The 12,512-nt window shown below is 40.9% G+C and overlaps 1 protein-coding gene across 8 annotated transcripts in view; it reads left to right on the top strand.

The window, feature by feature from the left end:
• USP12 (ubiquitin specific peptidase 12) overlaps positions 1–12,512 on the top strand; it is a 119,336-nt gene that overhangs the window by 100,384 nt on the left and 6,440 nt on the right. For 3 of the 8 annotated variants that reach the window (XM_043504331.1, XM_038371105.2, XM_043504326.1), the window contains 2 exons: positions 9,848–10,045; positions 11,756–11,834. In XM_043504331.1, the coding sequence (XP_043360266.1) occupies positions 9,848–10,045; positions 11,756–11,834 (277 nt within the window). Of the gene's footprint in view, positions 1–5,938; positions 5,984–9,847; positions 10,046–11,755; positions 11,835–12,512 lie in introns of all 8 variants that reach the window. The other 5 variants (XM_043504328.1, XM_043504329.1, XM_043504325.1 and 2 more) reach the window with 4 other exon arrangements.

Genomic DNA, 12,512 nt, shown 5'->3' with positions numbered 1-12,512 from the left:
AAAGGGACAAGCTTTTGAGCAACAAAGAGCTCTTCATCAGGTCTGGGAAAGATGCTCAGAATGCTTTTTATTAGTTTCTCATGCACAGTTTTATTTATTTTTTTAAAATTTTTGCACTGATTTTTTTTTTAACTAAATAAAATTCCATTACGTGAAACATAACTCATCTGTATTAATTCACATATGCGGGCGAGGGCTTAGTAGTTCTGAAAGCAACCAATTACGTGTTACTGCACAGTGTGACACAACTCACAGGATCACTCTCAAACAAAATTTATAGGTCCATTGACAGTGTTATATTCATACATGTAGATCAAGCACCACACAATTCTTAATAGGCCACAAAACAGCACATCCAGGTAGAGCACAGAACGACAAAATGCATTACTGTGGCTCACTATTACGGTGATTTTTTTTCTCCAAAGCTTCCCAAAGCTGTATAGTGCAATGAACAGAGCGTGGGCAGTCAGGCCTAGTGGTCAGACCCTGACTCAGACCTTGTGGCTGAAGCCCAGGGTCAAAACCAAAGACTGTGTCAGGTACCAAACCAAAGGTTAGAGTCAGAGACAGTGTCAGGTGGCAAGTCAGAGGTCAGAGCTGGAGACAGAGCCAGAGATAAGATGGAAGATCAGGGACCTGGCGTGTAGGGCAGGACAGCAGGAACAGGAAATAGACCGGAATCTGGAATAGGAGGACAGAAACCAGGAGCAAGCAGGAATGCAAGAGTCAGGTAGGGAAGAAGGGTCTGTAGTAGTAGCCAGTCAGCTAGTTGCTCAGGCAACTTCCTGTTACTTTCTGGTTTATATAGAACCCCTCAACCAGACAGGGGCCTGGGTGTTTTCTCCCAATTGGGAATTTTGGGGGCAGGGCCCTCTGCAAGCTAACGCTTCGCTGGACCCTCTCCTAATTAACCAGGTGAGCTTCTGGTTGTTGGTCGTCACCTTGGCGCTGCCTAGGGACCTGTTGGCCCGGGTTTGAAGCCTGTGATCCCTCACATCTAGCCTCACGTTTAGTTCTTTTAATAGCCCTTCTGTCTGGCTGTTCAAACTCAGGAGACAGCTGCCCACCTCTTCCATCCATGCCAGTGGAAACTTTTCTTCCTTTGCTTCACAGATATTATTCAGGAGACAGCAGGAAACTAACCATTGGGATATTTTTCTCACTGAGGTCTAATTTTGTGAGTAAACAATGACAACGTCCCTTCAATCTACCAAAAGCATATTCAACTGTCATTCTGCACCTGCTGAGCTGGTAGTTGAATCTCTCCTTGGTGCTGTCGATGTGGCCAGTGTACAGCTTCATGAGCCAGGGGAGCAACAGGTATACTGGGTTGCACAGGATCACTATCGAAAGCTTGTCTCTTTCTCACCAATAGAAGTTGGCTCAATAAAGATATTACCTCACTCAACATGTCTCTCTAATATCCTGGGACCGAAACGGCTACAACTACGCTGCATGTGGGATCGCTATTGACATTTTAACATTCCCAATGGTAATCCACCTGTCGGGAAAGACTTTCCTACTTGTATCTTTCTGAAAAGTCCTGTGTTCTTAAAGACACGGGTGTCCTGCACCTTACCTGACCAGACAACACTGATGTCAGTGAAGTGTTCCCGGTGATTCACTAGTGCTTGCATAACCACAGAAAAGTAGCCCTTTCTGTTGATGTACTCTGTAGCAAGGTGGTCTGGTGCCAAAATAGGGATATATGTGCTGTCTGTCACTCTACTGCAGTTCAGGACTGCATTGGGGAACCCCTTTGCTGCAAATGTCCTGCACATTGCCAAGAGTCACAGTCCTGCATAGCAGGAGACCATTAATGGCCCTGTACACTTGCATGACAACGGCATCCACAGTGGATTTTTCCAGCTCCACATTGATTTCCAGCTGACTGGTAGCAATCTGGCATCACAAGTTTCCACAATATGATCAACACTTGCTTTTTCACTGTCAGTGCAGCTCTCATTTTGGTGTCCGTGTGCTGGAGGGCTGGGGTGAGCTTGACGCACAGATCCAGGAATGTGGCTTTGTGCATCTGAAAGTTCCGCAGCCACTGTTCATCATCCCAAGCCTGCATTTATGATGCGATTCCTCCAGTCAGTGCCCATTTCTTGGGCCCAGAAGCAGCGTTCCACCACCAGCAGCTGCTCTGTGAATGCCACCAACAACTGTGAATTGGTTCTTATGTCCCAAAGTAATCTGTCCTCCAAGAAATCATGTTCCCCACTGTTTTGGTTCTTCTTGCAGCTCTGCAATTACTGCAGCATTATGTGCCCTGTGCTTGCTATGATGATAAAAATAGTGGAGAACTGTGCAAGCTCCATACTTCTGTCAGAGATGGTGGACAGCGAGGAATGCCACTCATGTTTGTGGGATTTTGGAAAAAAAAGGTGCGAAAATGATGGCATATTGATGACATTATGGGATAGAGATAGTTGCACCCTGAGAAGTTCATCCCTTGCTCCCAGTCATCCCTGCATGACTTGTTTCTGCACCACCGTGCATTGCCAAAACTTTCCAAAAGGCAATGTGTCAGATGGTGGTGGGTTGTACACTGGGGTATCTACCCATGGTGCACTGTACTGTGCATTGATACAAGTGCTCCTGATGAGTATGTGCACTGCCCACACAAGAAGACAAGTATGCGTGCGCACAGGCGATATACTACAACAGTTTTATGCCAACATAACTTAAAACGACAAAAGTTTGTAGAGTAGACATGGCCTAAATTGCGGTTTCTGATTGTACCATAGCTCTGACATGTAGTTTTGGGCAAGTCTCTTCCACTCATTCCTGAAGTTCACTAATACTTATTGATGTTTATTTAGAGGATGCTGAGATTCTCTGGTGAAAGGTTTTGAAAGATATGATCTTCTTTGTGATATTAAAACGATCACAGAAACCAATTAATTTCACAGTGAATTCAAATGCAGAGTAAGCAGAAAGAGAATAATGCATAGACAAAGACACTGAATATTCTTTCTAGTAGAGTGTGTGGGGGGTGGGGATTAGAAAAAGTGGAGAGATTCAGACGTGGATACAGTATCAACAAAATTACAGTAAAATTGTTTATTTTTCAAAACTTTCCATAAGTTGCATCGTCCCAAAAATAAAACACTTGTGAAAAAGGGTTTCACCATAATGTTCATAATAGGTACAATAAATAAAAGAGCACTGATTCCAAGCTCAGAGTACCTTTTACAGTTTATTATGAATTTTAAAATGGACTCCAGCAATCACCGCATCATCAAGCAATAGTGTAAATATAATAAAAATCTACTAAATCCAACCCAAAAAAATTATCACCATAGTCCTCTCTGTTTTCCCAGTTTTGCCCATTTCCCATCTCCTTACAGGTCAAGGTGAAAATATCAGCCTTGCACAATGCCTGAAAGATTAATAAGCTCAGACCGTCATGGACCAAAGGTGGAGACAAGTTTCAAAGAGCTGTGATGCTAATGGCAGCTCCCCCATCTCTTATGACAAACAGGCTGTAGCTGGCATCTTCCCTGACCACAAATATGGTAGAATGTCACATATACAGAGGTGGTCTCTTAGGGCTTGTCTACACTACGCTGCTTTTAGCGACAAGGTTATGTCGACACAGCCTTGTCACTAAAAGTCAGCATGTGTGAATGCTCTCTGGTGGTATTTTGTCGGCACTTTTGCCGACAAAATACTTTCAGCCCCGCAAGCAGTGTTAGCTTTGTCGGCAGAAGAGCACTCCTGCCGACAAAGCCATGGTCACGCTGCCACTTGCGTCGGCAAAACTTTTGTCTTTTATGGGGTAGGGGTCGGGGGGGCTTTTTAAAGTACCTGTGAAAGACAAAAGTTTTGTCAACAACACGCAGTGTAGACAAGCCCTTAGATAGGTAAGCACCCAAACCACTTACGGCTTTATAGGTCAAAACCAACATCTTAAAATCAACATGAAAACTAATGGCCAGTGCAGATAATAGAGTACTAGTTTAATGCACTTCTTAAAAGAAATACTGCTTAATCAAAAGACCACCGAATTCCGCACCTGCTGCAATTTTAAGAGGTGGCCTCATAATCTAATCTCAAAGTGACAGTCCATTGCAAGGCCCACATCTGAAAGTAACTGTTGCAACCTCCTAACTGTTTTTAGATGAATAAAAGAGTTGACATAGGTATAGCTGCTATCTATTTCTCTACTAGTAGCTGGGAGTCCTAATGAGATCCCCACATTTATGAACCCAGTCAACAAATGCAGATACATACCTCAGTTATGGGGACCAGTGATATTCTTGCCATATCTTCTAGTTCCTCGCTCAACCGACCAGTGTCTTTTCCCTTTTATCAGGGATGAGTTTCAACATCAAGCATAACTACTGATAAAGATGAGAGAGGGTGCTAGAGAGACTGCTGTCAAGATCGGTGAGGGGTTTCTGAAAAGTGGGCATGTCAGTTTCACAAAAATTGTTTTGATTTTTTTAAAATGTGGTTTATTAAGTTAGCTCTTTAGAATACAGACCGTGAAAGTGGGGCCTCATAATCCTAAAATTATGAGCTTTCATAGTATTTGTTTCCCCAAAGAAGCTTGGTTTGGGTGAACTGACATTTTTCCTTGTAGAAAAAGACAGTTTGTGGCTACCTTGTCTGTCTGGTTTTGTGTGTCCTGTATATATTTTGGTTGTCAAAAGATTGCTTTTAAGGATAATTTCTGTGGCTGCAGTATCAAGAACTACCCTAATTATTTGTTCATGTTTCAGTAAGAAATAGAATACTTAAGACAGCAAGATCTTCGGAGAAGTTTGTGTTCAAGATATTATGTGTGACGATCTGTCTTAACTGTATCTGAACATGGTTAAGATAAGAAAAGGGCACTTGTTTAAGTTAAGACAACTGAGAGTTTGGATATTCCTGAAGTGATCCAATATCTTGCCAAGTTAAGAGTAGATTATGGAGGTCAAATAACTGTTTCCTTTCTTGACTCTCCATAAAAGACACTTGTAATTGTATGGAGATTAGGTTTCAGAGTAGCAGCCGTGTTAGTCTGTATTCGCAAAAAGAAAAGGAGTACTTGTGGCACCTTAGAGACTAACAAATTTATTAGAGCAAGCTTATGCTCTAATAAATTTGTTAGTCTCTAAGGTGCCACAAGTACTCCTTTTCTTTATGGAGATTAGGAAGCAGAATCATGAGGATGCTGACTGGTTTTTAATTTGAAGAAGACTGAGCTCACAAAGTTGAGACTGAATTTTTATTTTTATTTCCTGAATTTGATATGGACTTGGCAAAAATGCTAAACATCCACCCTGATCCGTACTTCTAAAAACTCTTTTAGCCTTAACAATTATATTATTATTTATTGGGGTGCAACATATATTTGTCACAGTTTCTTTTTCAGGCAGCTACAAAAAAAGATGAAAGTTAGTGAAGCTCACACAGAAACTTTAGCTTTAGTTAATACAGACAACTGTAACTGAAATAATAGAAAAACCATTATACAGAAGTATAAGACCAGTACGATGTGCATTGTACATACATAGAACTTTATAGAGGCCATTTGAAACAAAGATAGAAGGAATAATAAGTGGAGCCCATCAGAAGGGATTCTGATTTAGGCATCTTGAGGACCCAGTGAACCCAAAAATAGGGAACCAGAGCAATGTTCCCTCTAATTTTTTCCATCTATGTGTGGAATGAATTTTATGTGCACCAATATTGAGGTAATGTGCGCATTTGCGCCATCAGTAGAAACAAAAAAAAAAAACTAGGTATATATTTTTTTTTAAGTTACCATAGAGGTAATTACACAAGCCAGGACAGGATAGGCATTTTAGAACTCACTACTCAAAGAATTAAATTTAAGCATAAGAGAGAAATAAAATTATGAAATGCATAGATCAATCAAACAACTAAAATAACAGCACTTTGAAAGAATAAAATTACAGAGTTTATATGTGCATTGCAGGAAGTACCAAGAAGTAACAACAATAACACAAGTATGTGTTGGGAGGTGAGTGTGAAAGAGACACTGTGTGTGCATATGCGCACGCTGGCTGCTGGGGAAGTCTGAGAGACCATGTGCTGTGTCTTTAAGGTACTTATCAGAAAGCTCAGAGCAGCAGCTGCTAACAGCTCTCTTCTACTCCTGAAGCCTGTCCCCCCTCCCCCAGCTCTGCGGAGATGGAGTACGTGGGGAGGGGGAGAGACAGAGAGAGTGTGTGTGTGTGAGAGAGAGAGAGAGAGAGAGAGAGAGTGTGTGCTGGCTGCTGGGGCTATCTGAGAGACAATGCGTTGTCACCAGAATACTCACACCAGAAGGCTCAGACCACAGCAGCTGAGCTCTCCTGCTCCTGAGCTCTGTCCTCTCTTCCCTGCTCTGCGGAGATGGGGTACATGGCAGAGGGGATGGGGGACACCCTGACATCAGTGTCCCCCTCCCCTGCTGCTCTGCACAGCAAGCAGGAGGATCCCAGGAGCAGCTGGCCAGGGGCTCCAAGGCAGAGGGCAGGAGCAACATGGCTGCAGAGCAGTGGGGAGGGGGCACCTGAACACATACCACTATGTGCAGCTGTGTTAATCACGTGCATGGCACTTGAGTTGCTCCTGGGCGGCCACACAAGTGCACAGCTTAAACTAGAACCAGAGCCTTTTATATCCCACTTTTTGTAAGCTGTTGGATATCTAACCACACAGACCACTTTCTGTGACCATAACAAGATCGATACCTGTCTATTATCCATGTGTAGCCTTTTGGGTGTCCCTAGCCAAGCCCCTAATTATTAATATTAATTAACTGCATCACACATTTCTTAATCATTCTTATACATAAATACAGTTTAACTGCCTAGTTATTATATAGCAGCCAGATCGCTAAAACCTACCCGCAAACTCCATTCTTACATAACTGCTGTGTGCTTTCCTCTTGTGGATACTTCTGTGTCTTTTCAGAATGAGTGCAGAGTTTATGATCTGGGTTATTTCTTGGGCCCAGCAGATTTTAGCCTAATAACCCAATTATGTGTGCTCTCCTACTTGCTTTTACAGCTTTCATAACTTCCATTAAACATACTTACCAAAGGAATCATAGCCCAAAGATTGTGAAGCCTCCAAGATCAAGTCAGGGTCAACAGTCAACACTTTCCATATCTTTGCCTTAGATTAACTTTTGAGGTTGTTTGAAATTATACAGTTGATTTTTGATCCATGTGCTGCTTTTGAATTCTATGATGGGCTGAATTTTAGGGAGAGCTGAGACCCTTCATGTCTGTGCACAAGAAGAGGAGGCAGGATATTTTTGTTGTACTGAGTTTGTGTTGTACTTTTATGTAGTGGTGTATTAATTGCACTTTTAGATAGTGGTATATTAGTTGCTGTGGTGCTGCTGTAGAATGTTCCACTTCGGGGAGGATATCACTAATGATGGAAGTTTGGAGATGCTACTTACTATGATGTACATCTTTTGGAGTGTTTTCCTAAACTATTCATGCCTTTTTTTTAATGTAGCTTCATTCTAATGTTCTGATATAGATCAGAGACTTAGAGGTGATTCAGATTTTTCCTTTTATTTTATTCTAAATTCAAAATGTTCACTGAGTAGGGTTGCAGAAAGCATTAGGTGTTTCTCCGGTACTTTTAATTAATTTTTTTTTTAAGTACTGGCACAACAGGAATTTAGTACTGTGGTGCACTGGTTCTCAACCAGGGGTACATGTACCCCTGGGGGTACACAGTGGTCTTCCAGGGGGTACATGAGCTCATCTAGATATATGCCTAATTTTACAACAGGCTACTTAAAAAGCACTAGCGAAGTTGGTACAAACTAAAATTTCATACAGACAATGACTTGTTTATACTGTTCTATGTACTACTATACATTGAAATATAAGTACAATATTTATATTCCAATTGATTTATTTTATAATTTGATAGTAAAATGAGAAAGTAAACAATTCAGTAATAATGTGCTGTCACTTTTTTGTATTTTTATGTCCGATTTTGTAAGCAAGTAGTTTTTAATTGAGGTGAAACCTGGGTGTACACAAGACAAATCAGACTGCTGAAAAGGGGTACAGCAACCTGGAAAGGTTGAAAGCCACTGTTGTGGTGCACAAAGGCTGTCTTCCTAAAGTTTTCTCTTTGTAGTCCTGGGTAGCTTTTGTTTTTTATTGATTTACCTGTATTGCAGTAATGTCAAGAGGCACCAATCGAGGGGTGTGACTCATTGTGCTGGTGCTGTACTAATAAGTAAGGCTATGATTTAGTTATAGGTATTTTTAGTAAAAATCATGGACAGGTCACTGGCAATAAACAAAAATTAATGGCCCGTGACCTGTCCAGGCTTGTACTATAAATACCCCTGACTAAATCTTAGCTGGAGGGCCGCGGGGCAAGGAACTACTACTCAGGAGTGGAGTGGAGTGGGGACCTGGGGCCAGCAGCACCAGCTGTCAGGGGCCGCCAATCAGTGCCTGCTCTGTCCACCCCCAGGGCTTGCCCACCTGCTGCTGCTCCGGCCACCCTGGGACCGCTGCTCAGGTAGTCTCTGGGCCAGCTGCACTGGCCACTGTTTGGGCGGTCCCCGGGACCAGCTGCCCAGAGCTGCCTGAGCAGCCGCCAATGCGGCTGGCCCTGGGGCCACTCCAGTAGCAGCCAATGTGGCTGGCTGCAGAGCTGCTCCAGCAGTGGGTAGTGTGGTTGTCCCCGTGCCACGTAAGCAGCTGGCCCCGAGGTCAACCACACTGGCCGCTGCAGAAGTCATGGAGGTTGCGGAAAGTCATGGAATCTGTGACTTCTGCGACCTCCATGACAGACACTGAGTCCTACTAATAAGCAATAAAAAGACAAATCCTGCCTTAAAGAGTTTATAGCATAGGTTATGACAAGATGCAGTTGATGGATGAGATAGACAAATGGATGTTTGTGGGGAGGGAGAGATAAGTTAAGTGAGTAAATTTACTGTACATTAAGTGGAAGTGTTAGCTCACCACCAGGCTTTCTGTGGTCAGCTGATAAAGTTTTGTAGTCACTGCAAATCATTTGAGATTCTGACCTGAATGGCTCAAATAGGGTAAAGGAGTTATTGAACACATTGGTGAATCTAGGATTGTATTTTCCATCTGCTGCCTTGTTTTTTGTCCTCCAAAGTAACACGCAGATCATGCTATCATGGCACTCTCTGGAGTACAATGTTGGCTTGTTTGGGTGGGGTTACATCAGTTAAATAGCAGTATATTGACATTTGTGTCCCTTGCAGACATAAAACTAATTTTTATTTTTATATATATATATATATATATATATATATATTTTAAATAAGCCACATATTTTACAATGAAAACATTTAGCTTGACTCCCTCTACCTTAAGGATAACTCTGTGTTCCAGTTGGATTCCACATTAGTTCTAAAACAAATCGGTCTATGTGTAGAAGTATCACAAAAGAGTTGGGTTTTGCTTTTAGGGACCTAAACAAGAAGGATGAGGGAAAGTGTATTTAGATTCACTTCTGTGCTGCATGTCCCTTTTACTTGTGTTATTTGGGGCATAGGGCGCACAACCTTTTATTTAACATGTTTTTCAAACACACATTTGCAGTTCTCTTTTAGGGTTAATCTCCATGTTTAACTTTCTGCAGTTGTCCATAATTTGTTTTATTGTTTAGGTGTTGCAGCATTAAGACATGCTGAAGAAAAGATGACTGATCATGTGGTTTTAATAGAGAAAATTCAGGAAACTAACAAGCTGAGCATCTTTAATACTTGTGTATTTTAATAGTATTCAAAAGACTGTTTTTTTTTTCATTTCTGACAATGTCAACCTAAAATTTTGAAATCTTGGAATCTGAGATATGATATATATTTCATTTATCATTTCAGGATGAAAGTAAAAAAACTGCCTATGATTCTAGCTCTCCATCTGAAGAGATTTAAATACATGGATCAGCTACATCGATATACAAAACTCTCTTATAGAGTAGTGTTTCCTTTAGAACTTAGACTTTTTAACACTTCGGGAGATGCCACCAATCCTGACAGAATGTACGACCTTGTTGCTGTAGTAGTGCATTGTGGGAGGTAATAAGAAGTTTGTCACATTGGGGTTCTTGTATGACATTATTAACATTGTGACAGAAATCCAATATCACTTAATTTAAGTAATCTCTAAAGTGTTTTAAAAAAGTATGTAGCACAGAAGGAAACATTGCAGAATGTATTTGCCCTTGTTAAGTAAGTTCTTCAACAAAAGATACCTTCAGATTTTAACAGAATTTTTCCTGGAGCAGTTTTGTACAGTTTTTTAAATAGGCTGATTTGATCTCTTCTCCCTGCTTCTAAAGCTTTCAAGTTCATAGTATTATGTCAGTTGATGGATGTTTAAGAAGTGTATTCTATTCTTAAAGTTTGTTCACTTGTGTTCTAATTTTACTTTTCAAGCATAGGAGCCCCAAATGGAACACCGATCACAAATCTACCATAAGATTGCCTCCTGTGGTTGGAGGGTGGGGTGCCATTATTCAGTAAAGGCAATGCTGCACCTGCTTTATTAATCTGCTTAAGTGGTTAATGAGATCTACCAGTTTCCAGCTAGCTCTGAGGGAGTGTGCTGTTTTGCTGATAGAATAATGTAACAAAATCCTGGGTGGACCTTTTTGTCTACAAACATCAACTCAGTGACCTCTAGATGTCCCCTTCCCCAGAGCTTTCATCTCATGAGTCAGTGTGATTTACAGATGATTTGCAATAGACAAATGAGAAAGGAGACTGTTAGAGTATTCATAGTTCAAATCGAGTTCCAAACCTGACCGATTGAGATGCAAGACGTTTTTTCAGAGTAGCAGTCATGTTAGTCTGTATTCGCAAAAAGAAAAGGAGTACTTGTGGCACCTTAGAGACGTTTTTTTAACATCTTCTGCTGTGTCTGCTCAGGAGGTATAGAATGTTTTTGTCTCTGCCTTAATCTACAAGGTATTGCATAGTGGAACTGTTGTAGGTGGCCTGCATTGTATTGTATAGTCAAGTTGTTGCTATGAGGAGTTTTCATATTGCTTTGTGGATAAAATTACTCATCTTAATGCTCTGTCTGCTTTCAAAGCAATTTCTTATGAGAACAGGCACACACAATCATCTCTGCTTGAGTTTGTGTGCCTCATTGAGGTCCTGGCTGTGCTAGAGTGCTTGAGGTTACAAATTTTGAGTTGAACCTCTGTCCATCCTGGCTGGTCAAGTCCATGACCTTCTGTTGCCTCACATAAAATTTGGGACAGCATTATACATAAGAGACAGATCAATAATACTGATGGAACGACTCTTCCAAGTCCCCCTATTGTCATGGGTTTAGAATATTCTTCAAAGTTACGTTTTTGGTATGAAATTTCTTGGTATTGGTCTCACCCAGAATCCAATCTGGTGTGGAAAGTTTGATTTTTTTTTTCCCCCCCCTATTCAATTGTCACCCCCCTTTTTTAAAAATAAAAAATGTTCTATATTTTTTGTCCCTAGTTCTGTCAATAAAGCCTTTAGCATGAAAATTTCTCATTTATGTTGTCATAGCTTGTCCTACTTATTCCTCATTTAATCCTCTGTTTAGTATAATATTTGGTGTCGTGATGACTAATGTCCTGTTTTCATGTAAATGTCCTTGGTAACATAAAGGAGAATGAATATACAAATAATCAGCTTAATTTTTACTAAATGTTTTTTCTTGTGGAAAAAAACAGCTCTTTAATAAAATAGACATGCATAATGTTAATGTTCTGTGGTTTTTTTGTTTTTTTTTTAATACAGTGGTCCTAATCGAGGACATTATATTGCAATAGTGAAGAGTCATGATTTTTGGTTGCTCTTTGATGATGATATTGTAGAGGTAAGTGTTGCTGTAACCCTGGTGTTTTTACTCCTTCTAAACAAAAGTTTCTCCCCCCATCCCAACACCCCATTTATGATCACTTAAAGATTAAAAGGAATGGTGTGCTGATGCTTTGAAGATAAGAAATATCTTCAGCTACATTTCCTTTCTCTCCTAAACTAGAGACGTTCAGTCCTTGTTTTTTGAGTGCAGTCATGTTTAGTTATTTATTGGAGGAGGCTAAAGTAGAGCTGTTTGTTCCAAATGTATATCTTTTTGGATCACTTTCCAGAGGAATTGCTTTTTACCAAAAGAAGAAAAATCTGTGCTAGGGAGATTGCTAATAGTCATAGCTTAGATAGAGGTAACTCTATCCTCCATGGCAGTCTTCTCTGCAATATCTCTCAACCTTATGGGTAGATTAGAGTCTTTCAGAGAAGTACCTGAGACTCTGCAACTCTGAATCAAGCATGATGATTAATGGCAGATCTCTTTTTCTGCTTTTGCCACCTGTGACCTTCACCTTTTCCTGGCAGGGAGGGAAAACTCTCTAAAACAAAACCACTCTTCCGATATGAGAGATGCCAGAGCCAAAGTGGAGGTCACATAACATTGGAAAGCATGGTCATATATCCGTCCGTAGTGAGTCTGCTTAACTAAACCTTTGATGAGGCCAGGTGGGACAGCCAATCCTTC

The sequence above is a fragment of the Dermochelys coriacea genome, chromosome 1 (assembly GCF_009764565.3).
Source record: "Dermochelys coriacea isolate rDerCor1 chromosome 1, rDerCor1.pri.v4, whole genome shotgun sequence".
In the NCBI taxonomy this organism is placed as follows: domain Eukaryota; kingdom Metazoa; phylum Chordata; order Testudines; family Dermochelyidae; genus Dermochelys; species Dermochelys coriacea.
This window is presented reverse-complemented; position numbering and strand designations above follow the sequence as displayed.